The following is a 15812-nucleotide window of genomic DNA, read 5'->3' on the forward strand; positions in this document are numbered from 1 at the left end:
CAGGTTGCGGAGAAAGGGGAAAACCTTGAGCTACCCCGCTAGACACCCTGCTCTAAAAGCCTGAATGTACAATAACAGAAAAAGTCAGGAAAATTGCACATGGCAGGCCATGTACAGAACCTGTGGCCTGGCTTCTAATCCAAAGCACACAGATTGAGATATATATTTGATTAATGGTCAATGTTTTTAAAAAACAAACAGGATCTTTTTAAATGCAATTGAGCAATTACAAGGCATATTCCCTGAAAACATCCAGCAAGCGAGTGGAGGAGGAAGTCCAGTATCATGTTATTTGGCAGTATTTATGGAAAGACTATGAAGTGGCACGATGCGAGGGGGCCTGCCAAGCCAACTCCAGCCACACACACAGGCATTCCAGGGATGCCCCAAATTAATCCTCGCTAAGCTCCATTAAATCGCCATGAAAGCCACCCTGGTTTGTCAGCCGTGACAAGCTGGAGGCAGAGACAAGGGGGCTCATGTTGGGTTCACTTGCCAACTTGGAGAAGCTGCCCTCGAACTGAGCTCTGCTTATTTTAAGCTCCCGCTTCATCAATCCCTTTCTGCAGACATCGCTGCAAAGTGCTGGAGGGGGAAACTGAATTCCAGCCACCCACAATGATTCCTTTGCACTGGGAAGAGACGGGCATTGCCCTTGACCTGCGTGTTGCTGAGAGCCTGTGCGCCCTTTCACTTATCAGAATGCACTTACCAGACACTCGATCAACACTGTACATCCTCTCCAGCCGCTTCCTGTGCCACCCGGGTTCGCTGGACTGATGCTGCTCCAGGTCGAAGGAATGCTGGGCAGGGGCAGCCAGGCGGGTGCAGCTGGGGCACTCCTTGGAGCCCTGCCGGCTGCCCGGCCAGCCCTTGCAGGGCCGGCTGGTGCTGTGAGGGCCGCCGGCGCCGCTGTGCTGGCACTCCTCTGAGGCGGCCCCCTTCATCACCACCAGCTCCACGCTCTCATTCTCGTGCTCCGACAGCATTGGTCGCTCGCCGGAGATCGTGTAGACTCGTGGCTTGGAGCCCTCGCTTGGCATCTTCTCCGGCTGCTCCTCGGAGAAGCTCCGCTCAAACTTGCCATCTGAGATGACGGAGAGCCGGCGTTTGTTCTGTGACGCCTGCTGCATCTCGGGAGACTCCTCCTGCCCCACATAGGAATCTGCAAGCAGGTGATCTGGAAGAGATGGCACCTTTTACTACTTAAACCTGAGGCACCCCAGGCACAGGCAGCTTCAGGAGACCCTCTGCTACTGCTGCAGAAAGGGGAAGGGAGAAAGGGAGATACAGTAGGGCCTCTGCAGAACCTTTTTAGGTGAACATTTCCAGAAAGTCTTGTAAATCATCAGGATTAGTACTGAAAAGAGAGACATTCCTTGCATATTTGCCCAATAGTTTAAACTTGCGAAGAGACAACAAAAAAGGATTAGGAGCAACTGCAGTTCTTGATGCGCGGCCTGCAAGCGCTCACAGCAAAGTGGCCCTCGCAGCTTCGGCAGATTCATCCACACGAGGGCTACCACACTGCAGGACAAGGAGCGGCCCCAGCTTTCCCCTGGCACCCTTGGAAACTGGTGAGCAGTCACAAACTCCAAATGTTCTCTGCGCTCCGAGCTCTCGCTTTCTAAGCTGAAGGGACAGGGCAAACTATCAGAGGTCTCTTGTTCATCTTCTGCCAGTTAGTTTGCCATGAAGCAGAGGCCAAAAGGCCTCAGCTGTGAGCTGTGCCATGGTGGCCACGTGCTTTGCAGCACCTCCGGCTGCCCCCACGGATGCACATGGCACCGGCACTGCCTGCAGACGCAGTCCACCCTGGAGATAGACACCGCAGCCGCCTTCGCAGAGTAGCAGGGGCGCAAGCTGAGTGCAAGCGCCTTTGGAGCCCACTCGGTGGATAAAGTGCCAGGAAACGAAACGGCAGCATTTCCATAGCAATTCCATGCATGAACCCAAGGGTAGCTGCCACCCACCTGCTAATCCCTTTCTCAAGTGGCTGTTAATCACCTCTTCCACCTCCCTTCAGCTTCAGAGCAGCTAGGGATCCTTAAAAAGGCTCAGCAGGGAACGTGCTAGTCATGCGGCTACTACCCCGGCAAAGATAAAATCCTTGGTATCCAGCATGGGCAGCAGCATTATATGCAGAAAGCAAACTGAATGTTTTCCCTTCTGCTGCTGTTCTGCACACCAACCAGAGGCTTGGCTATGTTTGCTAGCCATGATGGGAAGACAGTCACCTCGAGACACTGGAGGCAGTGTGTGTGTGCAACCTGCATCTCACCACCACCACAACCTGCAATGCATGAGCTGTCCCCATGCCCCACTGTAGAAGAGGCCTCCTGTGCTAAGCTGGCCGCAGGACCTACACTCATGGCTTTGGAATCTGAAGCCCACCCTGAACTCTGCTCAGGCTGCTAAGGGCCTCTGCTTCTGGCGTCCGCTCCTGCTGCGTTTGTGAGCTGGACTGCCCTGGTGGTGGCACATTGTGCCACTCCTACTTCATTTTTCTGTTTGAGATACAACTTCTTCCAGCATTGCCAAGAGATAAACGTGTCCCTCGCCACTCTGGAGACGGGAAGAAAAGACTGTGGCAGCCTGACCTGTCCTGAGAGCAGAGGTTGGGTCCATCAGGCTCCCGGCGAGACCTCGCGCTCTCTGCGCACTCGGCAGGATGCGCTCCTTGCCCGCACCAGCTGCTCAATCCCCCTCCAGCGCCATGACTACCTGTGCTGTAGAGTATCCTCATCCAGAGGAAACACCATCATGGTGCAAACTCAAGCCAGCTTTTTATCCCCCTCAGCTCACAACACTGTAAAATTTGCCATTCTAACCAACCTGAGCACAGTCGCTTTTAAGTTAAAAACAAAGACCAGTTCTAGGCGCTCACCTCAGCTTGTCAAATTTACTAATCTGCGTGGGCACAACGACACTAGATATTCCTTGAGACACCACAATATAGTAGCTGGCAGCTGCTCCCGTTCCTCCTGGAAAGATTTATTTCTATGGAGTAGCAACTGCAGCAGCACAGCAAGCAGACTGGATACTGTGCCGCTCCCCACGCGCCGACAGCGCTGCTGTTTCTCTGCTTCAAACAGGTCACCTGCTGAAGAGAGAACTGAGCTCCCGTCTCTGAGGGCAAAGTTTGACGTCTGAACCTTCTCTTCAGGTTGTAGGGCCTCGGGTCACCACTGGGAAAGAGAAGGGCCCCAAGTGTAACATGTCTGAAGCTGCTGGGGATTGCAAGCGCAGACAGCCAAACCCCAGTCTCAGATTCATAAATACAGAAGTCAAGAGTTAGATGTGAAAAAGGGAGATAACAGGGTCCAGGTAAGAGTCAATCTTACAGCTACAGGGTTACAGATCTTGGGTGAATATATTTCATATAAGCTGTCTATCTGATGAAAAAAGGATTTTGTGCAGAGTGTGCAGATAATCCTTCCTTCTTACTTACTTTTCCCATACTCAAGGTGTTTTGATTTGCACTTAGATGCAAGCTTCCATGGTGAAGCACTGTGAGGGACTTCCAATACACCAATGTGCTCACTCTTTCATAAACAATTGGCTAATTATTCCTTCTAATCCAACTATTTAGCATCTTCAGTAACTATAAACAGAAGAAGCAACTTCATGTAGAAACAGATGAGAAAGCTTTGCTCAAGACTGCTGGTTAGAATAAATACAGAATTCATCTACAGAAAAATATAGTACGAAAAGGGAAAAAAAAACATCATAAGTACCTCTGACCTCTAGAAAAATGAGCCTACACTGATTTCAGGGAGCGAGTCTGTGCTCCTGTTGACACACAGGAGGGTGCACACATGCATGTGCAAGTGCAATTGTGTACCCAGCAGCCCTGAGATGTTGGTGTGCTTAAAAATGACAGATTCCATCTTCTGTGTTTGCACAGAACTGAATTGTGCTGCCAAAGCACTAACCGCTTTCTCTACGGCATTTTAGGTTAACAGTTTGCTTCTGCGAGGAAAGATGTCAAGCTGGTCCAGGAATTGACACTGAATTAAATCTGAGCCACAGGGATGTTTAGGGAAAAGAAACAGCAACTGGGGACTTCAGCAGTAATTGCAGTTGCCTTCTAAGAGTGATCTGAAGCAGCCTGCTGCTAACACCCTCTGCCTGGTTACTGCTGGTCTGCTTCACTTCATGTTCACATTGCTCTTGCCACCTCTCCCACAACCAGCTGCTCCATCAAACTACCCCCCTGCCTAGGGCAGGGTGACTTAGGCAACCTGGCACAGTGCCCTCCCCGCTCTGGGCACGCAGCTGCACTGACCTGGGAGCCGCTCTTGTCTCCCGTTTGATTTTACCAGCACCAGTGTCATCCCAGCTGGCTGCAGGGTTACCTTGGAGGAGACAAACCAGGTTCCTCAAATGGATTTTTCACCCAGATCTGCACTGTGTGTGGGTTTGTTGTGGCCAAGACATCAAATAGTGGCAGGACACAGAGAAGGAAGGAGACCAGCGTGTTTGAGCTACTACTACCTAGTGGTTAACAGCAACATCTAGCCCATGAGTTTCCACTACTTCCTCCACCTGGGCTGAGTTCAACAGTCCATCCAGAGCCCAGGTCCTGAAAACTGCTACTCCCCTATTTCCTTGAATGTATTTCCCTTCTTCCTGGCTTTATCTGCTCTGTGATATTTCTGCCCAAAATAGCCACAAGGCTGTGAGTACTGCCAAAGACATGACCTCTGACAGCCATAATCTGGTTACTTCATGATCCCTTAGGTGGGCAGATACAGAATTCATGCTCTCAGTAAATGTGTTCTGATTATTATGCATTTATTACTATCAAATACCTAAAATCTATTATTTGGCATGCAGTAACTCTAAATTTAAACTTCAACACGTGATCTAACCTAGGCAACTAACTTTAACTTAAGGTTTCTCAGTTTCTTCCCCTGTGACAACATTTCTAGACGAAATAATAAGAAGAAATTTATTAGAATTTTTAATTTAAAATTTTAACTATTTTTTTTAAAATTTATTAGAAGACATAAAGGATAAGTCTCAGGTGATTGAGAGGCCACATCAGCATGGAGAGACGCAGGCAAACTCATATCTGATGCAGACCATCTTCAATGCCACAAGATCAGAAATCATGGCAGAACATAGCCAAAAGTTGCAGATATAAGCTTAAATATACATCTATTATATATGCCATATATAAAACCTATAGTTAGCAGCCAAATCAATGACTAAAGCATCTTAGATCTAAAACCTCAGCTCCACCATTAGAAGCAAAACGGCACATAGGAATCCAGATAAATCCTATTAAAAATATATAAATATATGTCATTTCAGAAAAGGAGAACTGAGAACTGTTTTCTCTTCTCTGCTCCTCCTTTCTGGAGCAGAGTTTATCCTCAGTTTATCTGGCCAACAGCAAATAAAGAATTGGCCCCGACTAGTCAGTTTCAGGACATGGACTTGCAGTGTTTGTAGTAAATGAATATATTTTTTATATTTTACAGTCCACAAGGCCCAGTAATACCTTCAAAGATGAAAGCAGAAGGCTGCAGTAGCTAGAGCCCAGCACATTGCTAAAAAGTAGGAGGTTTCCAAGAGAGTTTTGGCAGCTGGTTGTGCAGTTTCAGTCTGCAACACCATGTACTCCCGGCGGTGTCCCTTGGGGTGCCAGGATGCTGCTGGCAGAAAACAGGCATGGTAAAAAAAAATAAAATAGGAAAACCCTATTCAAAACAGTGAGCCATGAGGCAGGAAGATAAAAATGGATTTTATATATATCTATATCTATATATATATATAAAGTCAGAGTCATTTTAGCCATTCAGTACCTTCAGGGTCAAGCAAGCGGAGCCTTTGTGAGGAGCCGGTCAAAGATGCCAAGAGCAGCGTTTCTGCAACAAGCCCAACATTCTTGGCGGGAGTCTCTGAAGTGTGACAAAGCCAGCACTGCTGTGGCGGCATCTCGTGCTCTGACCTTGCCACTTCCAAGGAAGGAAGGTCACACTGCTCCCTGTGGAAAGGAGGGAAGGGGACTTCGGGATGTGAGCAGCTCTGAGAAAACCAAGGGAACTTAAATATGGCAAATGGTTTCTGCTGCTCTTGTGAGCTAAAAATAGGACAGGAAAACACGCAAACTGGAGATGATGTTGAGGCTGTGTCTCATGGATCTGCAATGTTTTATTCTGGCCCCTACCATTAATGTGAAGAGATGAAATTGCTACCGTGAGACAAGATCCAAAGGAGCGAGAGGCAGTGACTACCACCTGCCTTAGCATTGCCATGGTAACACTGTGACCTGCGTTTCTCTCACATCACAAGTGGTCAAAGCATTTTATGGCAAGTCTCAGGATAAATCCACACTGTACCTATGCTGGCGACACCTGGAAGCAGCCCCACACCCTCAGGGATGTGATTTCACAGTCCGTGGCTGCCTGTGGCTTCCTCTGCAGCAAGTTACCCAAGTGCTCTTCTAGAAAGGTCACCTGAGATGCTCAGCACTAGTTGCGATTGGCAGCACAAGGCCCAGGGCACAGCGAGATGGCTGGGCTGGAGACACTGCTGGGTCCATCCCAGCAGAGCACAATAAATGGGCTAGAGAGCACAGGGCAGACTTGGTCTCTCCGCCACTTCCATTGCTTACCCCAAATTAGGCACCAGAAGAGCTCTGGTAGCCCCACCATTGACCTTAGCAAATGAGCAGTCCCTCTCGGAGAGCAGGGTCGAGGCAACCTTGTGGCCACAGCTTCACAAGAAGGCACAGCTTGCAAGTCACCTCCTTCACCCCAACATGTGCCCAGCCACACGCTGGGGTTCTTGAAGAGCAAGGCAGGTCACTGGCAGCGTGACAAACCTCCTGTGCGGCATGGCCACTGCCCTGCCTGCGTGCTCGCACACCTGCCTCTGAGGCTGCAAGCACAAGAGGCTGCTGTGGGGAAGTGCCAGCACGTGGCACAGCAGCCTTAGCAGAGAGGTTTTTCTCCCGCTGGTGCTCCCCATTGCTGCTTAGCCTGGAGAAAGTCACAAGCAGCCTCCTTCTCCTCCTCACACATCCAGTGTTTTCACTGATGGCTGAAATTTCCTGGAAAGATGAAGAGAAGAAGTGAAGATGGCTTTTGAGCTTGAAAAAATGCTTGGTTTCAGTTTTGGGTAACCATGCAGCTTGGTTTTTACCAGTCAACAGACATACACTATTTTTACTAATAATCAGCAAATTTGAATCAAGATCTGCTAGGGAACTCTGGCCCAAGTTCTACCATCTCTGGACAAACCAGAGATGGATCCTACAGAGAAAGCCCCACCGCTAGCAGCACTAGCTCCCCTCCAATAACCCAACTGAGCAAAACAGAAGCCACCTGGACAAGAACAAGGAAACAGAACCAGCACCAGCTCCCTTCCCTTCCTCAGCAAAGGAACACTGGGTCTGGATCCACCTCAGAAAAGAAGACACTTCCCAACTGCTTCACTTGCCCTTATTTTTAGTTTTGCTGCCCCATGCCCTGGGTATCTTTCCCACTCTGATATATGAATATAGAGAGACTTAATTCAGTATCTCAGTGTAAGGCCTCCGACACCTAACCTGGAGGGGAGGTTCGTGTGGAGGTCCCAAGCTCCTTCCCCCAAGCGCTAGGGGGACTTTCAGCGATCACTTCTTTTTTGTTTTAATCTCTGTGGCCTTACTGCATTCCTCCTTTAAAACATTCAGTGCTTTTCCCTATCTTCCATCCACATCTGTCCCAAGGGAGACTCACTCTTCCATTAACCCCATTCCACAGATGCGGATGGAAAGTTTTTAGAAGGTACCAGAAAGCTGTGAGAGCTGGCAGGGATTCTGACAACAGGCTGGTCATCAGAATTAACGCTCCACGTGGGAGAGTGCTCTTTTTGGGAGCCTTCTCAGACCTTCTGTTTGCATGAACAAGCCTGCAACAAAGGAAGGCAGGAGAGCAGGAACTGCATGCCCACCTTGGCTCCAGCCCCCTTGACAGAGCAGCGGCCTGTGCTGCTGCAGAGTCCAACCCTCCCTTTCTTCTAAGCCTTCGGGGTATCTTAAGGATCAGGAGAAAAAGAAAAGAATAACAAGGACAAAGTGAGCATTCCCAAAGGGACTATTCTCTGTCAGCACACACCCTGTCACCAGGCAGTTGGCTGGTTCCAAAAGGGAATAAAAGGGAAGAAAAAAATCTATCACCACTCCTTGCTGCAACCTACCAGAACACAACCAGAGCACTCGATGTACCTCCCTGGTCCCCCAGACAAATGTCCTCCAGAAGAAGACTGCAGAGAATCACACAGACCAATCGCACAGTATTTCTGACCCATGAAGTCCTCAGATTTCACATCAAGAAGAATCAAAACTACAGAAGTTGGAACCAACAGTGTCCTTCACGGGTTTCTTCCTCCACGTATGCCCTCAAGCACCCTGCAGTGCCTTGCAGTGCTGTTTACCTGTGATGATGTTTAGTTCCTCACGTGTTAACTCTAGCAAAGGAAGCAGAGCAGCAGTCATGCTAAAACAGGAGGTAAACAAAGCCTCGCCAATAAATCACCCCTCATCAAAAGTCTTAGACATGCTAGCTTGCCTATCCTGCTTATATATAATCTATAGTTATCACCTCTCCCCAGTTTCTCAAAGCTAGAGGTGAAGTGTTTAGAAACTCACAAAAACAACACAGTTTCTGCAGGGAAAGAAAGTCCTCATAATTAGACAATTAGGACACATGAAATGGGGCCAGATTTTCTATCTTCATTTTTTTTTTCTGTGAAATAAACAACCTCTCTACCATGATTGTCTTTAAAGAAATACTACGAACCACGTTAAGTTACATGCTATAGAATTTCAAAAGATGATTTTAAAAAAAATGATGCTTCTCTTCTGCAGACATTCAGAGTCATTTCTAGGGAATGCCATCAGTTTAGTTATAATTCAAGTTCCCATGAGGACTGGGGTATAATCATGCACATCCTTCCCTACTTGATTGGTATCTACAGCAGCTAAATTCACTTGGACTGAAACAGGATCTTAAGTCTTGTACTAAGTGGGTCCTGGATAGGAGACGGTCACCCTTGGCTTGGGGCTATGTTATAAGCACAGACACCTATAAGCAATGTTATTCTCATGTGCAACAACTCTGAGGAGACGCACAGCCAAATATTATCCAGCCACAACATGGTCACATTAGCTCTATTTTCATCGTCTCCATAGCTATAGCTAAGGATATAGTGGTATATAGTATAAAGTGGTCAGGAATGGGATGAGAGATTGCAAGAAAAAACAAAAAAGGCTCCAGCTGACAAGAACAACTGCAAAAATGATCACAATGGAGGATGTTGCTCTTTTAGGACGTCTCCTCCTAAGATATGACCAGCCTCTTTGCAGCCTGTCCAACCCTTCCCTTCCTCTGCCTCAGACTCCTGACCTTAGTTTTAATGGACCCCAGCCTTTTTCTACTCTTGCCTCCCCACCACCACTGTGGCTTGTTCTTAGAATAAGCACTGTTAATAATTAATGTGTCACTGGAGTTTCTCACGGCTGAAAACTCGGAGAGTAGCACCACAGCTTTTCCAGGTCCTTCCATTCACAAAGCAAGCGCAATTCCACCAAGGACAACTTGAAGGTCAGCAGAACAGATCAAGAAGAAAGGCAGGGACCCATCCAGCTGGCTCACAAAGGCTAGTGGTTGGGCACGTATGCTAAACAAGAAACGTTTCTTCTGAATAAACACATGCTTACATTTTAGGTAAGACAGAAAGTTATATCCCCGCAGAAGGGATCGGCTGGCAAACACCGATCACTCTGCATATGCTGAGTACATCAGTTCGCACATCATAACTCCCCCCCCCTTTTTTTTTTTATTCCACAGCAAGACCTAGGAGCGACAAACCAGTGCAGGACCCTTGTGTAGTGCCACCCTTATTTTTCAGCTGAGACATCAGGACACAGCTTTACACGTGGATTTATGACAGGGTACTTATGCACTAAAACTGAACTTGTCCCCACAGCCCACCCTCCCCATGAGTCACCCAACTGCCTTCTCTCCTCAAGGGCTTCAGCAGATCCATAAAGCGACTATTTGTTTCATCTGTTGAGACCACACACTAACCTCTTTGATACATTAATGCATTTTTAAAAAATTCTAAGAGCTATTTTAAAAAGTATAATCTACACAAATATAAAGAATATGTGGCACTTCTCTTACCTGAGCCGTTTCTACCTTCGGGATGGTTTTGTGAAAGATATTCTCCAAAAGCCCTTGCCGCTCTGCATGTCCAAGCATCACAGAAGGCAGCAAGAGAAAGAAAGAAATGGATAATGATTAAGGCCAAGATTGAAAAAGCACTTCAATCTAATGTTCTTTTTCTACATCTGTCTTTCCCTCAGCTTCAGATGACACCAACTCCTATGTGCTACAATAGCAGTGGGGTCTCCCACCTCTAACATGCCTCATTTTTTTCCCCTGTCCAAAACATTTCCTTAGACGAGGTTGGACTAAAAGCCCAGGCTGAGTTGACTCTTCAGCATCTCTGCTGACAGCAAAGAAGAAGAAAAAGCACCCACGTTAATTTGGGAATTGCTTCTGTGAACACACGTATCTACCGCCTGTGAACTGCCTTGCTACCTCAAACTGCCCCTGTCCAAGCTCAACTTCTCCCAGCAGCCCACAGGTGTCGCCCTCCTAGTCCCCAGTGTGGCTTTCTGCCCTGGTGCCAAACATCCCTTCTGTGGGCGCTCCCAGCTGAGCTGCTGATGCCAATATCCATTTCCCCTTGCTTAGCCCCAAGCTCTCAAGCGCCGCTATCTCAGACTAGCGGACATCTGTATTTGAGAAACGGCACAAGACTCCAGGAAAGCAGCTCCTTGTCCTCCAAGGAATTCAGGTCCAATGGATAAATGGGTGCTTACTCAAACATGCCAAGACTCAACCAGGCAAGACAAGTTCAAACTTTATCAGAAATAAGTTCTACATAACCCTGTGGATATCTCCATCTGGAAGAAGCTTTCTGAGTTCAACCTATGCAAGAAAGGGCACCTTGTTTGAGGTGTCCTTTGAAATGGCCAAGATATTGGCCAAGGAAAAGCAGCGGCTGAACACTGGCAGCCTGCGAGCCCAGGGGCACCTCGCGCTAGGGGAGAGGAGCAAGATGTGCTGCAGCAGGGGGGACCCTCCTCACCCATCGCCTCCTCCTTCAGCACCTCTTGGCCACTGCACATCTGAGCACAAAAGGGCTTTGACCTCCAAAACAACCTTCGGTTCTGTCACTGGAGAGCATCACCCCCTCTCCCTGGTTAGCCCGGATTTCCTCCCACCGTGTTTGCACAGCTCCTCCCAACGGGGCCAAGAATAATCAGCTGCCACTTCCCCCCTGGGTGACTAGAAATGGAAGGAGCGGGAAGTCCATTTGTCACCCACAGCCAGCAACACACGATCGATAGGAGCAGTGTGGAAGAGAGCGGTTTAATCTCCCTGGGACTAAGTTTCAGCCCAGGCAAGCGCAAAGCGCTCTGCAGCGGCACAGCAGGAGCTGTGCGGGAGACAAGGGCTCCTCTTCTGCGGATTCTTGCCTGTCTAATACCAGGCTGAAGCCCCAGACACCAGCCCGTGATGGCAGTTGCCCACACTGTCTCCCCCCGCTCCTGAGCACCTCCCAGGAAGGGCACACGGAAGCTCTACTTGGTTGTACAGAGCTGGGCACAGCATCCCTCAGGGCAGAGCGAAGCCACCGCTGCACACCCACATAGGGAGGCCAAAACCACCCCCCAGCAGAGGATTTACACCCTTGGGAAAGGCTCTGGAGTTGCTCTTGCGCATCAGCAGTCATTCCACGTAAAAGAAACGATCATGTGCATATTCTAAGGCAAATTAGCAGCAAGTGAGCATGGAGACTTACATAAGTATAATTTGAAATATAAAGTTTAGTTTCAACTAGCTCAAAAGCTCTAAGGACATCTTAGCTCATTGGCTGTCTCTGCCAATGCCCAAAGCTAATCTGTCTGCCTTAAAATCTGGGCCAATGCTTCACCTTTAACTTGCAAACCACAGCCTCAAAAGTTAGCACCAAGCATTTCTTAAGACCGGAGCTGAACTGGCCGGCGTGGAGGCAGAGGGAAGCACTGCTGCCCTCCACTCCCCACGTCGCGTGGGGACAGCAGTGCCACTGAGAACAGCCCCAGAGCACATGGGGGCTGCAGACTCCGCATCTCACTCTGCCGGTGTCCCAAGTGGCAGGAGGGGAAAATCCCATGTGCCAGAGCTCCCAGGGAACGTGCGACCACCCAGACTTCTCCTTGCGGATGAGAAACCCACTCAGGGAAAGACAGGGCTACTCAAAACCCTGCTGTCTCTCAGAGCCTGGACCAGCAGACATGTCATTCTGTTCTGCTTCCACTGCCCCCGGCTGCTGCAAGCCTTCCTCAGAGCTAATTAACACGGACACTTGATCGCCCTTATCTAGCGATGGCTAATAAGCCACCGAAGTCTGCGCATCAGAACGTGCAATGGGGGTTTTCCAGCCAATTGCACTGCAAACTTCAGATTATTTTTTTTGCCTGTTCTCTCAGTGGTTCCCTTCCACATTTCTGCTTCCCAAGTGCCACCGGCTTCTCCTTGGCTGGGCCTCAGCTGATCTCTCACTGATGTCTCCATGTGCCCTTTGCCAAGGGGACTCTCAGTTGGCTGTGGTTGCTCCTTATGCCCTGCCTCTCTTTCCAAGCCTTTTGTGCTCCTTCCCTGCTGTCACTATGCTCGCAGCTATCCCAGTTTATCAGCAGCTGCCAGATCACTAGTGCACCACTTACTCCATTTTCTTGGCTATCCGCTGACATGATCAAAGCCAAGCCACTAGAAGGCTAACGGATGAGAATTGCTCTACTCTACCCATTCTTTTCTATTTCTGTAATTCACACATATTAACACAAGTCCTGTGATGGCAGCTTGCTCCCAGCTCGCTTCTGCTGCTACTAAAGCCAATGCAGTCCAAATCCCATCAAGTCTACTGATGGTATAGACAGCAACCCTTCAGCCGGGTCAGAGCAGAGAGACCTCATGAGAATTTAACAGGCAAGACGTTAGAAAGGATGTTTGTTTCACATAGATGAGATAAGATACAAGGTGCTTTACAGACATACAGGCAGAGGAGCTATAAACTTAAGCATATGACACTGCGAAAGCTGCCTACCAAAGAGCAGGCAGCACTGAGAGGTCAGCAGCCGACAACATGACAAGCGTTGCCCTGACTCTTCCAGAAGGACCTTCTCACATTAGTGTCGGATCTGACTGACACGTTCCACAGTCAGCAGAGCAAGATTTGAAAAGAGGTACCTCAATACACTGAAGTGCCAGGTACAACTAGCAAAGACAAGCCTGCCATTGCCTCCGAGCAAGTACCACTATCTCCTCCAGCTGCAGCTTCATCAGAAGAGGGATGTCAGGGGTGCAAAGGGTGGAATGGGGTAGCACAGCACAGGTAAAGGCAGTTGCCCTCCTGTGGGCGGTTTTTGGTACTCGCTGGGTGTTAAGTGTCAAAGCTGGACTAAGTTCTAGAGGGAGACAAACAGATTTTGCAGAGAAACACAAAGGATTTAGACTCACATCTGCTAGATGTAACAAAGATCTCAACTGCAACGTGATGAGCATGGAAAAGCCTTTATGTCTCTGAAATGATCACATCAACAGGACAAAAGGGACCTGGCTGCATGCTAACAGGTAGGAGAAGTTAATGTACACGAATTAATGCTACCCACCAAAATGACACTGAATTGAGGGAAAAAAACTGCAGCAAAACACACAAAAGACACATGAAAGCCCTGTGGTGACTCCATTCAGTGCACAGCTGCAGGCTAAGCAAAACCTGGAGTGTTCAGGGGAATATTATCAGGAAAAACAACAAATTTTTACCTCCTTCTCATGTCCCTTCAGAAGGACTACAGTACAGTGAACTTGAAGCAGGAATCTGCTGTGACATTATCAGGCAGGGCTTTCTCAGGAAAAGAGGAGTGAAGAAGCATTCTGCATCCTCAGGACTTTTGTCCTCCGACAGCAGCAATCCTGCTCTTTGCACTAAGCAAAAAGGGAAACGTTGCCCACATATCCATTAAAGACTGTGGATACCCAAGTCATTCAAACCTAATAATAAGCTGACAAAAAATAGTTTTCTGCAATGCGTACATAGGGAGACAGTATATGGAAAATGTAAAATTTTCGAAGTCAAGAAAAAGAAATGGAATGTTAAAGAAGGATCTTGAGGTCTGAATACCAGAATCTTGGAAGAACTGACATTCACAACGAAAGAGGACACAGCACGATGATGGTGAAGATGGCAATCAAAAACATGAGAAGGTCTTTCCAATCACAGGAAAAGTCCTAAGGAGAAAAATGGAATCCAGACTACAGAAAGAATCTGATTTAAGCCAAAATTGCTTGAGCAGAAAGAAACTTGGCGCAAGGAAGATATACAAGTATCCTGGCATTTTTCCCACACAAGATTTACATGTTTTCAACACCAAAACCTTTGCGGCTTTGTTTCAACTCAACATCTGGCATCTGGCCTCTCTGTGATCAGCAGAGAGGGAACGACACCAAATTCTCCTCGTGCTCTGGGGCACCCTGGACTGGATACCCTGAAATTGGGTAAGGTGAATCACACTCTTAATCCAAGTATTTCTCAAGCTAACTACAAAAAGGAGAGATGCTTCTGCAAAGCCCTGCAAAATTCTCATGTCTATTTGCTCACATTACGATGTTCCCCCCCAGCAAGGAAAGCTGTAGGCTAGAGGAACACAGAGCTCCAGGAAAAGAAAAGACTGACTTTACTGTGGCGTTTGGGTTGCCAGCACCATTCTGTAGGAGCTGAGGCCGCAAGGACCAGGAGAGCTCATTTTCAGAGGCACTGATTTATTCAGGTGCCCTTGAAGACATGATAAGGAAGCCCAAGGACAGGGTATCAGACAGCACTCGGGCAAGGACCCTATTGAGACTTTGCACAGCCCAACCATAGCAGCCCGAGCTTTGCGTGGAGCCCATGCCAAGGACACAATTCAAGGACATCTGTGTCAGCCTTCCATCCTGCCCGCAAGGCAAAGGCATCCTGCGGGAAGACTTCATACACTCATGGGACAAGCCACAGCACAACCGTGAGGTGTCAAAAATGAGTGGTTTTGATTTGAGCAGAGTGATACTGCCAAGCCAGAGGCACTTCCAGGGTGCAGTGCACAAAATCAACACACAGTTTGCTGCAAACCTCTCAGGAGAAGACAAGATTAAAGAGACAAAGATGGCAGCACCACAGACTCCCACAATAATGTCCCACCAGGCAACCATGCTGTTATTTTTACGGAGCTGTTTAAAAGTCTTAGGACACAGCAAACTGCATGGAGCTTAATTAATCCTCCTGGGACAGGAGGCTCCCCTGAGTTGCTCTGCAGAGATTTTAATTTAAGAATCTATGGAGCTTGCACCTTCTGCTTAGACCGCATTACTCACAACGGCAAATGAATTATGCTCCCTGCTCAGTAAGACGGGCAGATGCACATGCAGACTTCAGTCACGCTCAGTGAAAATATATCCGCTGCCACTTGGACTGGCAGCAAATTTCAGGAGATGATTCTTCTCTCTACAAAAGTTTCCTGCCCCAGGTGAAACCTGAACAGGCCAGAGCTCAGGAGGTGCAAAGAAATCATTCCGGAGCATCTCCTTCCAATACGTGAGCTGGATCCTACACAGAGTCGCTGGGGATCTCATCACTGCAGCAGAACTGTTTCCCATGTGGGTAACAAGTTCACAGGCCCCTTGGCAAGGACAGACTATTCCAGCTCTGCAGCCTTATCTACTGTC

General features: G+C 48.2%; 1 protein-coding gene across 5 annotated transcripts in view; it reads right to left on the minus strand.

The window, feature by feature from the left end:
• The window catches only part of NSMF (NMDA receptor synaptonuclear signaling and neuronal migration factor), a 40199-nt gene that overhangs the window by 22201 nt on the left and 2186 nt on the right, over window positions 1–15812 (minus strand). For 4 of the 5 annotated variants that reach the window (XM_088532175.1, XM_088532173.1, XM_088532177.1 and 1 more), the window contains exons 2-3: window positions 10182–10243; window positions 713–1180 (exon numbers count right to left, since the gene is read on the minus strand). In XM_088532175.1, the coding sequence (XP_088388301.1) occupies window positions 713–1180; window positions 10182–10243 (530 nt within the window). The remainder of the gene's footprint in view (window positions 1–712; window positions 1181–10181; window positions 10244–15812) is intronic. The other variant, XM_088532174.1, reaches the window with a different exon arrangement.

This window comes from Tinamus guttatus, unplaced genomic scaffold (genome assembly GCF_059628265.1).
Source record: "Tinamus guttatus ecotype Peru unplaced genomic scaffold, ASM5962826v1 Tinamus_guttatus_pri_ptg000457l, whole genome shotgun sequence".
In the NCBI taxonomy this organism is placed as follows: domain Eukaryota; kingdom Metazoa; phylum Chordata; class Aves; order Tinamiformes; family Tinamidae; genus Tinamus; species Tinamus guttatus.